Source organism: Eubalaena glacialis, chromosome 15 (assembly GCF_028564815.1).
Source record: "Eubalaena glacialis isolate mEubGla1 chromosome 15, mEubGla1.1.hap2.+ XY, whole genome shotgun sequence".
Taxonomy (NCBI): domain Eukaryota; kingdom Metazoa; phylum Chordata; class Mammalia; order Artiodactyla; family Balaenidae; genus Eubalaena; species Eubalaena glacialis.
This window is the reverse complement of record NC_083730.1, coordinates 46,965,218-46,985,992: the sequence shown is the minus strand read 5'-3', so window position 1 is coordinate 46,985,992 and position 20,775 is coordinate 46,965,218. Positions and strand designations below refer to the sequence as shown.

Sequence of the window (20,775 nt, the reverse complement as noted above, 5' to 3'; positions counted from 1 at the left end):
TTCTTTCAAACTGCTTGGTCATCTCACTGATTATGATGTGCAACAGACCATTTCCATCCCAGGGTAACAGGAATAGACCAAGGCTGAGAGAGGAAGTAAGGAAAAAACCTGAATGGGACACATGTAGATGAACTGGCTTGCCCTTCCTCTATAAATCATAAGCAGCAGTATCTTCATTAGTTTAACCTTTGTCTCTCATCAGAGAATCTATTTTTTTCGTAGATGTGGCTTTTAGCGTAAAGCTATAGAAAAAAGTATGGGTATAATATGTGAGAAAACATTTGTCTTTATCTTATTATCAAAATATCAAGGGGCAAAATGAATAAACATGAAACATTTCATGACTTACTTTCAACTTTTGTTTATTTCCGTGGGATTTGATATGTGTTTATTCCTACACTCGCCCATTCCTTCTAAAGAAATTCAGTGATTCTATAGAAAAAGACCACAACATTGCCGTACCAGCTTGTTTGTTTTGAACATCTAGTGTATAAAAATATGCTAACCATAAAAATAATGGAAACCATCTTGGATTAAGCAGATAGTCAAAAACATAGGCTCTGTCATAAAAGCCCAAGTTCATTCACCTTTATCATTAATGGAAATTTACCCCAAATGAGTGAGTGTGTAATTGGTGTGGTGGAATGCCATATTGTAACTTCTATTTATATTTTTTATAATCTTCTTTTAATATCTATTTTTATGATGTATACATTAGCATAGTAGTATATGTATATAAATAAACACACTAGTAAATATATGGGAGTGGTTGTGGACTGGTCTCAGCCTATCAATAACCAAGGTTGCAGCTGAACTGGCCCTTGTGGTTCCTCTTATGATTGCAAGATGCCCTAAGTAATAACGATCAGGAAACACTGAAAAAAAAAAAAGGTTTATTACTTACAAGTCCTGGAAATTACATGGCACACATGGGGCCACACAGCAAGAGTAAGTTTGTGGGGAATGGACGGGGTGGGGCAAGGGGAGTGACACCTGGGATTCTGCTTTTATTGAGGTGGAGGCTGGGGCCTTGGGTTTCACGGGCTCACTCTTTCTTGATGAATTTAAAACACAAGAGCAGGAATTTAAAGCACAGGAAGAGAAAAAGCAAGCAGCCCAGATGGTGAGTTACTGAAATCAACCAAGATCTCTAAAACAAAGGAGCCTGGGGAGATGGGGTAGGGGTCAGCCTGGCTCTTGATCTAGTTCTGTGGTTAGCAATGTGTTTATTTGAGATATCAATCAAAGCTTAAGTCAGGCACTTGCATAACAAAAAGAGAAGCCAACTGACAGGGCTTACGCTGCAAAGGTTCATATTCAAAAATGATTTACTGCTTGGAGGATATATTCAAAAGAGCTTTGAGATCTCTACTTTAGGACATTGGAAGGACATTTCTTCACAAAAGAGTTTCTAGAATTAACCTTGGAGAATGATTGCAAACCTCAGCAAAAGACATTAAAAATCATTGTTTGACCATTTATTTAGGAAATAGGATAAATGTTTTATTCCCCAGTAAGAGAGACTCAGAACAAATCTATCTGAACCCAACTGTTGTAGGTGGGTTGAATCCCTCCAGCAAGTTCAAATCAGAATAATCTAAATCTGTACTCCTGAGAAAAATAGGGATCCTTGATGATGCCACTATGTCCATGGAAGAAGTCAAATAATATGGACCTCGAAACTGGGACTTCGGCCATTCACCACCTCCAAGTTTTGCATTAGTGATGCACTGGGACCTAAATTGGGTGGTTTCCAAGCAATTAAGCAATCATAATACAAACATTTTTTGCATTAAATTTTGATCTGGAAACAAACAAATTTAAATTTAGCTCCAAGATTTCCTTAAAATGTCCTATATTTATATTTTATTTCTAGAAAATTACACTCACCTGCATCCATTGCAATCACGGAAACATTGTATTTATTGGTTGTCTTTTACAAATGTTGATTCTCTATCTAGAACTTTTACAGTTTTCAAGTCACCAGTGTATTCATTAATTTCAAACCAGTTATCTTCATCTCTTATCTTCTTATATCTAGTTTTTAGAAATCAAATGTAAATGCTCAAACCAAAGAGTGGACATAATCTCAAAATCTGTCATTCTAAAAATACATAGAATGTTCCCAAATTTGAAATCAATTATCATCACAATTAAAAAGAAGGAAATTTTGAAAATACATTACCTTAAGCCCTCAGCAGTGCCGCTGTCCGGATCCACTGCTTCGTATCCAAGGAGTGTTGTGCCCACTGGGAGACCATCTTTACTCTTAATAACTTTTCCTGGTGGTTGGCATTCAGGGCCCTCATCATGGTCTTTAACTTTAACAGTGACAGTTGTAATGCACATAGTAGGAGTTTGTGAGTTTGCTGCTTTAGAGAATTGTGCTTCGTTAAGTATACCAATTTGCAAAACCATTTGGCGATGGACTTCATAGTTCAATGACTGTTCGATAAACATACCATAATGAGTCTATACATATATACATATATATATAGAAGACATAACTATGATTCCAAGTTTTAGCACAAAAGGGAAAATCATTTTTATGTATAAAATGTTACCAAAAGTTGTTGCTAATGTATTAACGACGAATAATTAGCTTCCTATAGTGACAAACACTATCAAATGCAAAATTGTTGATTTTTAAGATTCAACCAATTTTTCTTCTCACTTTCCTTTGGAAAGGTCCTGCTTTCATTTTTTTTTTTTTTATTACAAGTTTAAATACTAATAGAAATACAGAATAAGTGTTTGAATAAATTCAAATGGACTATTTCTCATTATTTTATTATTATCAAATGGGATAACAGTGATAACTAAATTAGCAAAAGTCCCTCTAAGCTAAGTATATAAAATAATTAGATAGACTGTAACCAAGCAGGACCCTATGGGGCCTTCCCAGGGCAGACTTCTCCCCCATGTCCTCTGCTTTAGCTCTTTTCTGCAGTACCTAGATAATAGTATCTGATGCACTTCCTGAGTTGTTTTAAAGATGTGAAAACCCCCCACCAAATGGAAGATGTTAACTACTTGTTGACCATGAGCTCATAGCCCCCAGGCCTAAGGACTGATAATGTTAACCCCTATGACACCACCCTGTTACCTCACCATCAACCAATCAGAGAATTGTGCAGGGGCTGATCACATACTCTGGGATGCCCCTCCCTCACCTTGCCTTTACAAATGCTTTGCTAAAATCCTTAGGGAAGTTTGGAGTTTTTGAGTGCAAGCCACCTGTTCTCCTTGTATTGGCACCTTTGCAATAAAGCTGCACTTTCCTTCACTACAACCTGGTGTCAGTAGATTGGCTTCACTGCCAGCGGGCGAGCGGACCTGAGTTTGATCAGTAATAAGACTACTAGGACATGAGATTTGGCTATAATGGAGCAGTTACTCTGAGTATCTGAGTCAAAAGATATAATCATATTATCTAGCAGCACCTTTTCAAAGTATATTATATACGAATTTGTTAGTTCATGAACTGAGTAACTAGAAAGAATCCCAAAACAATAAATGATTAGAGATTAAAATCTATCAAAATAACAAAAAAAGAAGGAAAGAAATCTAGAAAAAAGTCCAAAAATATTTTAAAAAGAAATTTTAAAAAAAGGAAAAATAAGCAATATTATAACTAAAGGACATTTTCTAAAAATTTTATAAGGAACGCAACATTTATGCATATCACTTCTAAGAAAATACACTGTCTCCAAGAAATTAACAAGGAAAGATGTAAGAGGTTAGTGAGGAGTGTAGGTAGAAAGACTCAGAAAGAAAACAAGTTCAGTTAAAGTGATCACACTCTTGAGTCAGTAAATGCAATTAAATTTTAAAAATCCCAAAGCACTGGCTACTTCAAATATAGGGGAATTAATGGGAATAGCTGCTAAATATTTAGTAAATGGTCTGTCTTATAAAATACATTATAGAGTGGTAAAAGTATAATATGAGCATGAAGGGAATTGAGAAGTCAAGAGGTTGATTTTTTATTGATTCTTCCATTTCTCTCTGTCTTGTGTTTCATAAGATATGGAATTTAGATAAGTGGGTGTCTAAGACCTCTTCTAAGGCTAGTATCTATTTACTAATTCAACATGTCTCTGCCTTGGTTTTCCTTGTATATAGAACAATCAGTTTTGTACCGGCCATGCCTTTCCTCTAAGAGAAAATGAGGATAAAATAATAATAATAAAAGGTTTATGTGTAAAACAATATAAATCATTTCAGCATTGCATTGCAACACTCTAGCTATATACATACAGGAATTACTTTTATATATATATGTATATATATATATGCTCAAGTGTAAGTTAGAATCTTGTAAAGTATTGCTTGATACATATATGTGTATATATATTTATATATGTATATTTACATGTATATTTACATAAATATTGAGTATATATATGTATATATATATATATTTTTTACCTTGACAACACACAAGACCGCTTCATTTGTATTTGGGTCTGTGCTAATTTTGAAGTTTCAGTTTTTATCTCCCTGTAGGATCTTGTATACAGCTTTTGAGTGAGGCGTGTTTGGCAAATCCTGGTCACGCACCGCCATCCGTAAAATCTCAAAGTCAATTCTGTTTTCTTCTACTTCTGTAAAATACTGAAACAATTGTCTCTTGTTATTATAAATTAATGATTTTAATTATGTGATTTTGTTACTCAAAGTTATATTTAAAGACAAAGAAAGCAAAGTGATATGGAAATGTGCAATTTTACAATGGGAAGAATTTGCACATTTAACACATAAACTCACTTCTTTCCTCAGTAAACTAATAATGCTGCTTCAAATCTTATCCATTCTTCAAAGACTAACTCATGTCTTAACTTTTCAACTTCTCTGAGGTGATTTTCCTAATCATTCAAGCCCTCAGATTTGTCTCTATTCTGAAGTACACTATTTACTTAGTGTATTTCCTAAGTAAAAGTTTGCTCATATATAACCCAGAAGGAGCCTGTGTATAGATGGCAGTGGGCAACCTGTACTACTGACTCTCCAGCAAAGCAGAAGATGTAAACTAGTCCCTTTGTTATCTTATGAAGTTGAGGTGTAAAGAACACAGGCAGATGCCCTCTTCTCCTTCACCCTATAAAAGGAATTTAAGTACAAAGAATCTGATACCAGAGCTTGGCATCCAAGAAACATTGACTACATGAATGAACTCAAGAGCTAAGAACTTGTAGATGGCCAAGAGAGCAGCTATTTTCCTAGCATCCAGAAATAACTGGCAATTTGATTATTTTTACAGAAATCATATTTTTCTGCCAATGTTATTTGTAAGTGGTAGCTATTAAAACCAAAATGTGTAATCTCACAGAGCTACCAAATTCCAGATTTGTTTTTTGAAAAAGTAAGTGAACCTAGATAAATGAATACAGAGATATACTCACAGAATTTTCTGTAAAACATGGTGAATTGTCATTTTCATCCTCAAGCGAAATAGTAATTGTTCCTGTATTAAATAAACCAAAAGGTTGGCCCCCCATGTCTTGCACTTCCATTATTAACTTGTACGTATCACATTTCTGAAAAAAAGGAAAAAGGTACACTGATGAACACTTGTATTTCCTGTAACTTGTGATTCTCATAGCCATTTCTCAGGCTCTGACTATTTTACAAACATTCTTTTTTGATTTTTTTTTTCAAAAAAAGCCACCATAAATACAAATATAGAAATAGAGATATTTCAGTCAGTACAGAGGAAAGCTGATGTTTCTAATATAACATTTTAAAGTGTAAAGCTATTTTAGCATCCACACATCAAACCAGGTCAATGATCTCTAAGTGAGACCTTGTACCTTCCCATAGTCTCTGTGGGGACAAAGGAAGGGTCCTGAGAAGCCCTAAACATAGCCTCTACGGAAACATTCTTGGAGAGGTGGCCACTGGGGGCCTTACTGTAACTTCTTTGGGAGTTCATGATCAGTTTACACATAGTTTAGTGATTGAGAAATTAATTAAGCAGTTCATTACTTCTCTATCCAGTAAACGTGTAGTTGTGGTGATGAAACCTGTGTCTGGATGTACGGAGAAATGTTTTAGATTGTCAGGAATTTGCTGTAAGATTTTATATTTCAGATGAGTATGTAGAGTGTCAGGTTCATCAAGGTCTATGGCAGTCACTTTTCCCACTGAAGTTCCTGTTTAGATAAATCCAATACCATCAACAACTTAAAATAGCGATATAATTGAATTACAAACAAAAATAAAATCAAGGCATTGCTGTGGCATGTTCTCCCAAAAAACCCAGAAGTTGACTGATTTTACAGATAAGTAGAGAAGTATCTAAATGCTTCCAAGTTCCCCTAACCTGGAAACTTCAATTAGGTGGCTACTGTGGATAACATGATTGTGTTCTGCATGTGTGAGAACACCCACCCCACGGCTGGTAACAGTGGTTCTCAAATTCTTCCTCCCAATCCAGTTCATGGGCCATTTTTGGATAGGACCTTCTCTGTATATCTTGTTTCTTTTATACCCCACTTGATAGTGTTAAAGGAAAAGCACAGCTTTGCATATGATAACAAAGGTTTTATGCTTTTATATTTTAATAAATGTGCTGAATTGTTAATACATACAAGACAAACATTATGCAACAGTCTGAATATGATCTGGACAAGCTTTATGGCTCAGAAATCAGAGTATTGGCAATGTTACTTTAGCAAACCATTTATTGTGGGAAAATAATACTAAATATGCACATAGAAACTAAGAACATATCTTGCGATTTTTGAGAATGAACTAGACTTGTTATGCCCTGTGGTTTGATGAGGTCACAATCTTGGGTCCTGAGAGCATCAAACCAGTTTAAAATGTTTTCAATTTGTTTGGAAAATAAGCTAAGTAAAGAAATGCCTATGTTGTTATAAGCCAGATCAGCATTTCCATACCATAATCTATTTCTGGGTCCTTGAAAATGTATTGCGACTTTATAAAGATTCAAATGCTCTATTGCTTTATAAATACATCTGGGACACATATGTACATGATCAAAATAGAAAATATAAACAGTCTTTGTCTGTCATTGTGGATTAATCTAACAAAGTTAGTAACTTTGTGTATCAGTTAGCTGCCTTCTACATGTGCCTAGAAAATGAGCACAAAAAGGTTTGCCTTTGAAGAGCCTATGATCTTATAAGGCTACAAAGTTTTATGTAGAATATCCATGAAAGTCAAGCATTTAAAAATGTTTTGCATAACTGTGCCTAAAACATTAATGAAGAATTCAACTGAAGCAAAATTCTCATGTTTTTCCTAAGATGTGAACTTACCGGTTTGGCAATTCTCAGGCACACTAAAGACAGTCACTTTGTCTTCAAAATATGCGGCATTATCGTTATTATCTTCAACTTTGAATAGTAAGGGGAGTGGGTACTCAGGTGCATAACCGTCCACAGTAGTTGCATAGACGTAGATCTGAAAGGTAGACAAACACCATCAGCTAATTCTTGAATAAAAAATTAGGCACAAAATTCAACCTAGCGGTTGGGGAAAGATGTAATATTTTAAAAAATCATTGGCAAAGGCCTATGTCACTAAGAACTTATGCAACAGAGAGACAACACAGCAGCACAGACTATGCCTGCCCTATGTCTTCAATCCTTTCTCATTATTCTCTCACCAAGTACCACGCACTCCAGCTGAAGGAGGCTACTCTGTTCCCTGAATTAACTGCATGCAGCTTTGCTTGTTAGAATGCACGTAGACTTCCCCTAGTCATGCTAATAACAAGTATTTTTTTCTAAAGTTTATACAAAATGTGATTCTAGTTATTTGTAGATTTATATACACATATAAATATCAACTATTTCTGGGTGATTCGATTGTGTTCTTTTCTCTACCTGTATTTTCTCATTTTTCTATCAGTAACATGTATTTCTTGCGTAGTAAAAATGCTAATAAAATCATATATATATATATATATATTCCAAACTCTCTCTCAGAATGATATATCTTGGTCCCAAATGTGAAGATTTAATGCCCTTTTTCTTTAAATACCATCAAATTATTTCTGAAGTTTTCTGGTAACTGGTTGTTGAGTTAAACAGATTTTCTCCACTGACAGGAACAACTAAACTTGCCCAAAGTGAAGTCTGTGTTAACTCAGTTCTTCGCCACAACTAGCCTTCCTGATTTCCCTACCTTAACCATTTTCTAAAATGAACCAGGATTAAAATCTCAGGTATCTAACTCCTCCCCCTCTTTAGCCTTATATTAGTCAGTTGCCAGGTTCTAGAGATTACAGCATTTCTGTGTCTCCGTCATTCACTTCTCTTTTCTATTCTCAATGCCATTATCCTCATGTGACTCCAAATGTATCCTATCAACCTTCATATTGTATCCTACACACTTGTCCTACCAACTTTCCCACAGTTGTCCTAACTGACCTTCTCCAAACTATGTAGCCCTCAGGAGTCAGATTCATTTCCACAAAGCACAATTTTAATCATGATATTAGCTAATCAGACTCTTCAATGATCTTCCTATCATCTACCAAAGTAACACAAAATCCTCACTGTTGTATGGAAAGGAAACATTTCATCTTCACATCCTAACCTGGAGGGGAAGAAATTTCCACTCCAATCTCTAGGACAGAAGGCTTTGAAATAACCATTCATGTTCTCTCTGTTCCCTTTTCCACTTTTCCCCAAACAACCTCCAGCTGGGCTTTTTCAGTAATAAAACTTATACTTTGATTTCTGTCAGTCTGATCCCTGTATCTTAATAAATTCTGCACTCAGGGATACAGGAGTATATTATCACCACTTCACCACCACCACCATCACCACTACCACCACACTATTCAGCCTTCCTATCAATCCCTCCCTCTCCCCTCATATTTGACATATTTTTTTCTTTCTTTAAACTACTGTCATTTTGAGAGTTTTGGCTAGAGAAAGCTATGTAATTGTTTTATGTCCCTATTAGTTTCCAATTGTCCTCCGGGGTGAAGCCTGAGACTTAGGATATTTGTGTGACTGAAGCACCTAACACAGTGCCTTACATTGGGTAATTCACCAATAAATATCTTGTTGCATTCAATTCCATCCATCTTTTTTTTTAGGAAAATAAACCACCCCTTAAGTCTGCCCTCTGTAAAAACTGTCGTAAACATTCTATGGGACCACTTGTAATGAATTCTTCTACTTCATCACGTTGGTATTAAAACATCTCCCTATCTAACCTAAGTCCATCCTGCTGTAATTTACACTAATTTTTGCTCGTTTTTCTCTTCAATGGAAATGATCATCTACTTCTTGCTGTATAATCACTTGTAGTTTAAAACAGGTCCTGATACTCAACTACAAATAAGTATCATTATTCTACATTCCACTGATTTTCAGATGTAGTGATTTTGTTTCTGGTACTATTTCAGGTACTAGTTTGATTTTTCACTATTAATGTGCTGAGCATCTCCAAAATAAATAAAAATTCAAATAATTATTGTAAAGATGATTTAAACTAGAAAGGCAGCTGAACTTTAAACCACAGCCTGGATCCCTAGGAGAATCCACTAATATTCATATGATAAAGAAACTAATTATAAATATTTTCATAATTAGTCACTAAAGCAACAGTTTCAGAAAGCTCAATAAAACTAATGGTTTTGCAGTCTAGTTCCCATTATTCTATATTAAAAGCAATAATAATATATTTAAATATTGTTACAATACCTATAAATAGAATACTATACTCTAGTAGAATTAGTCATATTTTTAGCTAAGTTAGAAGAGTATTATTTAAATTTCTTGTATCTACTATTGTGATATTTCCCCCTTGAATTCTTCTGTAGCTTGAAGAACCTCATGTCTTTTAGCCCTTTTGCACTATAATTTGCCCTTATCTCTGTAATTGCTCTCATCTTTGGGAATGTGTAAACAGCTGTCAACAGAAGTTGGGGCTTGAATTTACCCTTGTAGAGAGGGGTATTGAGTGTAGACTGGGCAGAGGAAGGGAGAGAGCAGTGACACCAAAGCTGAGTGTGTACAGAATGTAACTAGCAACATGAATTTAAAGACAATGGATAGACTTGTGTGTCTGGAAAAGAAATCATATGTTACAAGATAGTAAGGCTCTGGCTGGATAGGTAAGAAGGGACCAGATAGAGCTGATTTTTCCCTATAAACTTATAAAAGGTACAGACTCTCCTCAACATTCAAAGAGGAAGAGTGTTTGCAGCTGCTTTCTTTCATGAAATAACTTGGAATTATTGAAGAAAATTCACTTCTTATACAACTCTTCTCTAAAAAACTTGCAAAAGGGCCTTATATAAATCCCTAAAAGACTAGATGCATTGAATGGTTTAAAACAAATTCCTCCAACTGCAATAATGGTGTGACCCATCCAGAAAAATCTTTACCAGCCAAAATTAAACAATACAACATGGGGCAATAGAGCAAATGGGAGCACAGTAATGATATGTATTGAATTAGACCCTGTTCCCAATAATCAAGGAAATCAAATTATTTCGAACAACAATAATTTATTAACACTTAACATTCAAATACATTAGATAAAAGCAAAGAATTGGAAAATCCCATCAAAAGCCCCAGTCTTGAGGACAAAATTCTGGAATATGTGCATTATTTGATCTGCCATTAGAATATTTTTAGAGAGCTTTACTGTTTATATGGTGATTTTGTCAGCATTATGGCATTTAATGATCACAACAGCTCTGAGGTAGATAAGACAACAATTAGCAGCCCATAAAACAGAGAAGAAAACAAGATTCTTGAAGTTGCGACTTGTCCAAGACTAAAAGCAAAAGTGGCAGATACTGAAGATCCACTAATTTCCAGAGAAATAAGCTTTCCAGTATAAAACAGTAAATGAAACTGATTTGATAGAAAAACAAAGGCATACTATTTTAATTTTAACCTCTATGTTGACAGAGAAGGCTTCTATTCCACATTGTCTCAAGTGATTTTACAACTTGTACCATGTTTACATCTGGTTGTTATACTTTATGAATTTTGTTGATTTGCAGTTGGTGTTTCTTAATGTCAATTCAATCTTAAGCATGTTAATGGAAACTAGAGAAACACAATTCTGAAGGAAAATTACTCAAAAGGCCAACTTTGAGCAAAATTTCCAAACTATTTTATTCCTTTGTCCTTTAAAAGACGTCAAAAAGTAGTGAAGTAACTTATTTTATTTTGTTTTATTTTATTTTATTTTAGGCCACACCATATGGCTCTTGGGATCTTAGTTCCCTGACCATATATATCCCCTCAGCAGCGAAAGTGCAACGTCCTAACCACTGGACCGCCAGGGAATTCCCAGTAACTTATTTTATTTTATTTTATTTATTTTTTTTTAAAGGAATTCCTTTATTTTTATTATTTATTTATTTATTTATTTATTCATTTTCGGCTGTGTTGGGTCTTCGTTTCTGTGCGAGGGCTTTCTCTAGTTGCGGCAAGCGGGGGCCACTCTTCATCGCGGTGTGCGGGCCTCTCACTGTCGCGGCCTCTCTTGTTGCGGGGCACAGGCTCCAGACGCGCAGGCTCAGTAGCTGTGGCTCACGGGCCTAGTTGCTCCGCGGCATGTGGGATCTTCCCAGACCAGGGCTCGAACCCGTGTCCCCTGCATTGGCAGGCAGACTCCCAACCACTGCGCCACCAGGGAAGCCCAGTAACTTATTTTAATTATAAACTATTCTCTTTCCCTTCCCTCTTGCAATGATCTTAATAAGAAGCCAAAAGAGACAGCAGATTGACCAGTGAGAAGCAGCTAAAGACCTCAAAAATCCATAAACAGCATGTTATCAGCAGAATAAGAAATGAAGTGTACATCACAATGTACAGAGCAGGCAGCTTTTTATTTCTCCACAAGAGTGACTGCTAGTGTTAGAGCTTTTCTTCCTATGAAGAAGTTATAAAAGCAGCAGAGAACTTATATATTTACATGCGCATGTATATAAATATACATATTTATCAATTCTTTATTTGGCTTTTTGATAAAAAGGTCAAAATGTTTAAAGTAGTGATTAGCATACTTCTCCAATAAGACCCTACGTAAGCTATTTTTTAAGGTGAGAGTTTGATATTATTATGAGTAAAGTATATTTATTCTAGAGAATTTGGAAGGGAGCATAAAGTTATACAGAAAATGTTTCATTCTAATCCAAGCATTTTATTTAACTATGAAATCCCTAAAGTGGAACATTTATGTTGTTTCAAAAATTTCACTACCTTATATTGTGCTTTGACATCCTTAACATAGGGGCCTTAGCATGAAATATCAGGTCCTTCCCACTCTGATCTTTACTCATTGCTCTAGCCTCACATTTCACAGTCTTCCTTAGCTTCAAACTACACTCCTGCCAGGGTTTGTTGCTGTTCTTGTTGATTTCTTTTAAACCCATGGGTCTTTCTATTGCTGATGCCTCTGCCTAGAGCGCTTAGCTACGCCCTCCCACTCCATGGCACCATTTATTGACTTCTTTCGTGGCTGCCTTTCTGTGGCCACCAATTCCTACTCATCTTTCAGATGTCTGCTAAGATATTACTTTCTGGACTGCCCGAGTATCAGTTTCCCTTTCATGTACTCCTTGAGCAAAGAATTCCTTTACTACACTCTTATAATTCAAAGATACCACGTGCTTAAACAGTTTCATTCACCATCACGCTGAAACTCACTGTAAATTTCTCTTGTATGTCAGATTAGGTATCAGAACACTAAGGAGATATGTGAAGCTGAAACAGAAAAACAAAGGATTTAATTTTCAGAAGAGTTAGAATTTTTCTTTGGAAAAGATTAGATGGAATAAGATGAATTGGTAAGTTCATTTTGCATGACTGAGGAAAGAAATTGATATTCAAGATATTTGTTGCTGAAGGACAGTCAGAGGGAAAGAAAGAAAAGAAGGTCAGTGCAACGCAAGAGGCTAAAGCAGGGGATCTTAACCTCAAGATACATTTAGAATCACCTTGGGTGACTTCAAATTTTCAATTGCCTGGACCCCATCCTAGAACAGTTAAATCAGAATTTCTGGGAATTGGCCGATCATCAGTTTTTTTTTTTTTAATTATCATGTGATTTATAATGTACAGTCAGGTTTGAGAATAATTGGGCTAAGTTATTATAGGGAACTTTAAACTCAATAAAATTCACTGTTATTGTCCCAGGATTATACAGATCAAAACCTGTCCTTTAAAATTGTTATTATATTTTCTATCGCTTTCCCCCACTTTCTTCCTTTGTGACATCCATTATCTTTCTTCATCTATGGCACCAATAGAAATTTGAAGTTTATATTACACATGAACACTATTTAAAATATTAAAAGAAATAATTGATTCTTCTGATACATAAATAAACAGCTTGAAAATATTAAACCAGTAATAAAAAACATAATTCCGAATTAATAATGCAATCATCTTACCAGAAACTCTTGATACTGCTCACGGTCTATGCTTCATGTACAAAAGATATCCCCCGTGTCTTTATTTATGAAGAACAGATTTAAGGACTCTTTGTCTACTCCTGGTCCACTTATGGAGTAAAAGATGGTGTAGTTCTGTGCAGCATCAGGCTGGACCTGTAACAATAAGTGACAATTTAGGAAAGGAACAAATATGTCATGATAAATATTTTTAACCCAATCTCTTGTGATGGTTTATTTTTTATCACTTGCTCTCTTTCCTACATATCTATTCTTTCTTTCCTCTGCTTGTCTACCTACTGTCCCCCATGTTTTTCAAATTCTTAATCATATCCTGCAATGTGCAAAGCCACAAACTGTCACTTATTTGATCCCAAATTCTTTTGAGTTATCTGCATATGTATGGAAAAATCATGGCGTTGAATATTCCTTTACAATTCTTATTCCTATAAAGTACAGTAATGATTTCAGTGATTTTGAATCATTTGGAATGGAAATTTTGTGACTGAAAAAACAGAAATAACGCAACTTTCCTCCCACAATTAATACTTCATGAATTGCATAATTTCGAAACTGGCCTATGCCTACACTCGGTAATGTGGCAGCGATAGCACTTTTTTGAAAACAGAAATACTGGCCTTTTTTTTTGTGAGGATAAGTGCTAATTAAAGGGAGAACTGAATCATGCAAAATCTGTAGGCATGTCTTCTGTACGTGAATGCTAAAATCTGGCAGGTTATTCAGGAGAATCTGGATGCAGAACTACAAACATCAGAAACTCAAAATATGCAACTTGTTTCTAAATTCTAAATGGGATTTTTTTGGAGGGAAGTGATAAAATTACACTGACTCTCTTCTATAGGACCCTAGTTCTGGTGAAGAGATGATCTTTATTAGTACCAACAGGTACTAATTCAATTCAATTCAAATGGAAAGTTCTAAAAACAGAGAAACAAAACTAACATATAAAATCAAACAAGATGGAATGTACCTGCTGAACGGTGCTGTGGAAATGGACCTAGTGAGTTCTCCATCAGCGAACACGGAATAGGCGCCCATCGCCTCTTGCTTCGCTTGAGGTCTGTATCTTTGGGATATCTCTTAGGAATCTGCATTTGATGAGAGGTGAAGAAATATAGCATTACTTATCATTCTAGATACATGATTTTCACATATATAGTAACGTAAAGAAAATAAGTAACGATTGTATATAACAATATCATGGATAATGCCCAAACAATTTCTGTTTATCATAAGTTCTGTTTTTTATTAATAAGACACACACACACACACACACACACACACGGAGTAAGAACCAGTTTCACCTATTTCCTGATTTAATCACTTGTCACTTAACCAACCAGAACTTTATAGGGTTTTGGTGAAAGATGCTATCTTGAGAAATGTTGACCCGCCTAAAAAGAGATAATCCATTAACAAATATTAAAGAATTGATTTTATTCCACTAGAAGTGGTACGATGAAAATTTGTTAAAATACTAGCTACTGTGCAAAGCATTTGTATACCTATAGAAAGACACACAGGTCAGCGTGTGTTCCAGCATATTTTATTTTATGGGATATGGAGACTCTTTACAATTTGGACATAAAATAATATTTTGTAAGCCTTATTCTAAATGTATAACAAATGTAAGGTATATGTAATATGTAAGCATATTCTAAATTTGATGAATTCTTGTAATCAAAACAAATTTAGCTGGGAAAGTCTCTTATAAATCGAGTCCCTTATTAATAAATCATCTCATAAGACCAGATTCATCGTGCAGAGTTTGCTTAAAGTGAGATTTATGTGAATTCCAGTAACCTTCTCCCTTCCCACTCGCTGGTTACCACCACTCACTGCAAGAAGACGAGCTTAGCGTCAGGACATTCAAACCAATCCAGTGCACCGGCCCTACTGCATTCTCTGAAGAGAGGGACCTCGTAGAATGTTCTATTAAGATGGGAATAAACTGTAGACGGTCTCATCTCCTCTTTAAAGAGAGACTCAAACCCATAGTTACTTGGGAGAAAGCCACTCATGGTGGAGCACCACATCTCCAGCCAGAATCAATCTTCACTGGCCCACCTTGCCTTGTTCTGCAGGTAGGGCGTTCTTATTGCCACACCTGAAAACATTTGATATTCTGACTTTGCTCCCTGGCTACTGCGTTGTTCATTTTTACACCAGTTGTAAATAGCCCTATTATTCCTTAAAACAGTCTAGTCTTTATGTATGTTAATTATAAGTGGAATAGACAAACAAGTGAGCATTCAAGAGCAAAAATTTTAGCACAGAAGGAAGTAGATGAGATGAAGGGCTCTTGTGAGCAGATTATCGTGCTTAAGTCTTGCCTAATATACCTTCCTTCCTCCTGCTTCCAGTACAATTTCTATCTCCTTCTGTTCCTGTCCCTGAGTGTCTGAAAGCAAAATGGAAAAACTCTTCTTTTCAGAAGACAAAATGAGGTCATGTGTTGTGTAAATGGAGCCATCTTCTAGAATTCTGAAGTCAGGATCGCTTGACTGAATTAGGCTGGCCGACTGGAGACACTCCTTCAGATTCACTGCAGGGAAGAAATTTCACTGTAATTTGTAAAGTGAAACAAGAACAGAACAAGTTTTACAGGAATGACAACCTCCAGTTAGTGCGTGAGAAGCAAATACGGGGAGGTGACGCTTGGAATGTGTGGAGTAATTACTATTCTAAAACTTAGAGGCCTTAAAAATTAGGTAATTAAATGGATGGAGTCACTGTTTCCACTGCTTTCATCATAAAATAATTTATGAACAGACATAAAATATTTTTAATGTCACTGGATTTATTGTTTCCACTTTAACTCATGTATATGTACAAATGTGTTGTTTTCTATTATATGTAGTAAACTGTATGATGTCAGATTTTGAACTTGTTTGCAATAATCTGTGATAGTTAAAACTATTTGCAAAAAATAAGAAAACTGGTCTATACTTAAGTAATAGTTCTCAGTAATACTGCAAGTACTAATTCTATAAAACCTTTTGGAGGCTTAATAAACCCCAAGCTTAATAATGCTTAGTGGTTGTATCAAAATATTTCCTTTACTGATTCATATTTAATATATTTACCATATTTACTATGTGTCTTTAGAGTATAGACTGTGTACCTTTTAAGTGCTTTTAAAAGATATAAGGGATTAATTCAAAACCTCAAAGTCCTGGGCAAAGTATACAGAAGTATACCACTTCTGTATACAAGGTGTGTTTTTCTAGATGTAAACTTAAGGCTAATGAAAAACATTGATGAAAGTAATGTTACCCCTGGACTCAGAACAACCAACCCATGCCTCAGGTATGGCTGTGATAGTAAGACTACTTAAATTTTTATTTGACTTTCAGAAGCTATTCTGTGAAATAGATCACATAAATTCTCGATGGGTACTTGGTCATTGTAATCAAACTCAAGCATAAATTTTATTTTGGGACATTTCAATTTTGACACATCTGTTTTACATGTAATCAATTAAAGAATGTTGGAAGCAGATCAGTCATAGGAAACTAAAACATGTTTCTGGTTTTGGTGCCTCTCTTTGTACTAAACTAAAATAATTTAGCCCTCTGATGTTTGCTAATTTTTCTGGCAAGAAAAGTGTACAGCTAACTTGGTACTTTAATTGTTTCTAACCACTACCAAAAAACAAGTAGTTTATCTTTCATTTCATGTCGAATTTTAATGCAAGTAGCTACCATATGGCTTTTATCCCAAACTTTACAAGAGCAGCTGGAAGCTAAATGTAGTAGTTAAAACTACGAAATTCATAACATGGTTTCTCACCTTTGCCTACAAGTGCTTCAGCCTGAAGATGAGAAGGAACCTGAAGAGAAATTTTCTGACAAGCATCGCAAAATAATATTAAAACTTCAAAAGAAGGGAAAAAATCAGGAATTACATTTGATCACAAACTTTCACATTACAGTTTTGTCTTATTGATAAAAGTATTGTCAATTTCAGAAACAAATTAATCTTCCAATCCTTCAATATTTTTCATATTCATTTTAAAAGGAAACAGCAAAGAAAGTGGCTTTAGGGACACAACAGTCATTTAGTATCAATGAAAAAATTAATATGAATAGAGTTCTTAGAACCCGAATTGTATTGCATCCTTTCAAGAAAATGTGTTACAAACCATTGACTCTATATAGAGTTTATCATCTCTAAGACCATTTGTAAATGTCATTCTGATTTCTTAGCATGAAGAAAGTACTTAACTCTGGAATATAATAATCACATATTTGTACACAAATCATCATTTTCACAGCCCCAAGCAATTTGACCTGTAGTTAAGTCGAGAAAATATTCGAGGATGTTTTTAACCATCTGAAGACCAACGTCCACAAATATTCACTGATCTCAAATTACTCCTTGGACTGGCTTTGCATAAACTTCAAAGTCTAAATGATCTCATTCACAAAACTAGTCTAAAAAGAAATACATTTCAAAATTTAGAGAGTAGACTTCAACAGGGTAAAGAGTTTTAATTAAATTCAAGACACAAATATTGCTTTAAAAAGCTATATACCTAACTCAAGGAAAGAAGACAGAGACTATCTGAAAAATAAGAGAAAAGCTATCAGTTTAAAAGTGAATGTAAGTTCAAAACCTATTTTACTTATTTTTCTCGGCATTTTCTGTTTATTTGCTTCCTCTACTGTTTTTCCAAATGACAGTTTCGTTATTATTTAAATATAAAACAGAGCTAGGACAGGGCTTTCTTGGCGGCATAGTGGTTAAGAATCCGCCTGCCAATGCAAGGGACACGGGTTCGAGCTCTGGTCCGGGAAGATCCCACATGCCTCGGAGCAACTAAGCCCATGCGCCACAACTACTGAGCCTGTGCTCTACCGCCTGCAAGCCACAACTACTAAGCCCGTGTGCCACAACTACTGAAGCCCACGTGCCTAGAGCCTGTGCTCCGCAACAAGAGAAGCCACCGCAATGAGAAGCCCACGCACCGCAACGAAGAGTAGCCCCCACTCGCTGCAGCTAGAGAAAGCCTGCATGCACCAATGAAGACCTAATGCAGCCAAAAATAAATAAGTAAAATAAATAAATTAAAAAAAGAAAAGATTAAGAAAAAAAGTCTTGACCAATACAGATACTAATTAAAATGCAATTAAAAAATAGAGCTAGAACAGATAGGTCAATTTTATAACCAATTTTTCTCTGAGGACATATTTCTAGAGTTATGGGACCCACTATTTGGGAGAAGGAAAGAAAACCATCAGCCATATTATGGGTGTATGTTTCTTTTCTAACTCAGCCCAAGTTTATTGACTATATCGTGTCAGCCTATTTAAACAGTCTGTAATTTTACAATGACTCTGTTAGGCAGATAATACTAAAAACTGGAATTTAAAAAGTTGCATTTGTATTCCACTTTAAATAACCACTTTTTAAAAAATGAGTCTTTTTATTTACTTGACATAATATTTTCATTTCTATAATATTTTCATTCCTTTTTTTAAAATAGTGATTACTTCTTTTTATTATGAATTTATTTATTTTTGGCTGTATTGCGTCTTCGTTGCTGCACGCGGGCTTTCTCTAATTGTGGCGAGCGGGGGCTACTCTTTGTTGCGGTGTGCAGGCTTCTCATTGCGGTGGCTTCTCTCGTTGCAGACCACGGGCTCTAGGCACACGGGCTTCAGTAGTTGTGGCTTGTGGGCTCTAGAGCACAGGCTCAGTAGTTGTGGTGCACGGTCTTAGTTGCTCCGTAACATGTAGGATCATCCCAGACCAGGGCTCGAACCCATGTCCCCTGCATTGGCAGGCGGATTCTTAACCACTGTGTCACCAGGGAAGTCCCAATATTTTCATTCTTAATACCAGGGAATGAAGTACACAGTTACAAAGCTATTAAAAACCTAAGTGGAAGCCAAGTTTCTGTATTTTTTCAAGACTGTCACATTTTTCTTTATTATTTTTTTTCAAGTTAAACGCCTTGCTTGAACTAAGAGCTCTGTCCTTCTTTTAGCCCTTCCTGGGTAAAATTAAGAAAGTCCTGGATATTTCACCTCTCCACCCAGAATCCTTTTCCTCTTCTCGCAGCTCAGTGGAACTAAGTATGTTAAATAAGTACAGCTTATTTACTAGTAGCAAAAGCAAACCTCAGAACCTCCTGGGTCAAATGGCTGAGGAGTGAATTCATTCCATCACTCCTTAGAAAAACACCACAGCAAGACTGAACAGGGGATTCCCTTGAAAAACTAACAGGTTGGCAGTGGAAACTTGAAGAGCAAACCAAACACCTGTCATCCCGGGTCACAAGTCTCTCGACTCTTCCTTGAATTTTTCTCAGATCTGTTTTTGTTCTCCCAGTCTACCCTCTCTGCCTTCCATTACCACCCTACTCTCTTTCAAGCCCAGACTGAAGGAAGGAAGCGCACAGTAACATGCTTGAACTCCCTAATCCTTTGCTTGCTACTCACCAGGAAAGAGAAAAGGAGCTGCTTAGAGAAGATGCTCCCTGGGGCGGTGGAGGCCACAGCCATCAGAAGTGGTCCCAATGGTCACGGATGGTGGCTGGATAACAGGGCAGCTTGGGATGCACAGGGTGTCTTCAGCAGATTCCCGACAGCTGGCACTTGTACAGGATATTCTGCTGCCACCTTGGCGTGGATGAGCTTGATTTGGAGAAGAGTCAGGAGGCAAGTGGTAAAAATGACCGGAGGAGGAACAACAGAACAATTGCTTTCCTCCTATTCTCAGGTCAGTCCTTCTCCTTCAATTCAATTACCTCGGAATGGAAAGAGGTTTTCCTATAAGTGGGGAGTGTGAGGTACAAAACACTCCTAAACCCAGCCACTAGCTCTTCCTCACAGCTTGCAAAATTTCTACGGCCACTTGACACATAGGCAGAAGCAACAGGGAGCACCCTCAGTCCTCAGCCCTCCTCCCTTTCCCCCCATGTTAAGGCTCTGAAGTCCTCCCTGGCTGTTACCCGCTCCCATGTCCTCCCCTCCTTCTTGGCCTTGTTAACCTGTCTTGGCCCTGGGTACAAACATAGATCGTGTGTGCACGAACTCCACTCAAAGAAGTGATGCCTCCTCAGCTGCCATTGGCAAATCAGGAATACACAGGCATCTGCAATCACATCCATCAGAAGTTATCCCCCCATCTAAGCATTTTGGTGTAGTCTGTCACACCTAGCACTGCAGTTCTGCCCGAGATCTGGCGCTCTGGTCCACAGCAGCAACTTCACAGATGTGTTGTGTCTACTCCTTATTATTGTCTGCACACTGTGGTTTGATTCTCTAGATGTCACAGGAATTTCCCACAGTGCATATTGAAGTTATACAAGTAAGTGAATAAAGAAATAGCTGGGATATAATTTT

The 20,775-nt window shown here is 36.3% G+C and overlaps 1 protein-coding gene across 1 annotated transcript in view; it reads right to left on the bottom strand.

Annotated features, from left to right (window-relative positions):
• The window catches only part of DSC1 (desmocollin 1), a 29,579-nt gene extending 9,647 nt beyond the window's left edge, over positions 1 to 19,932 (bottom strand). Inside the window, 12 exon segments of the mRNA XM_061169802.1 lie at positions 1,891 to 1,924; positions 1,926 to 2,037; positions 2,186 to 2,445; positions 4,432 to 4,617; positions 5,406 to 5,540; positions 5,989 to 6,155; positions 7,287 to 7,431; positions 13,403 to 13,570; positions 14,407 to 14,511; positions 15,766 to 15,968; positions 17,216 to 17,299; positions 19,866 to 19,932. Of these exon segments, the coding sequence (XP_061025785.1) occupies positions 1,891 to 1,924; positions 1,926 to 2,037; positions 2,186 to 2,445; positions 4,432 to 4,617; positions 5,406 to 5,540; positions 5,989 to 6,155; positions 7,287 to 7,431; positions 13,403 to 13,570; positions 14,407 to 14,511; positions 15,766 to 15,968; positions 17,216 to 17,299; positions 19,866 to 19,932 (1,666 nt within the window).
• Positions 19,933 to 20,775: the final 843 nt, after the last annotated feature.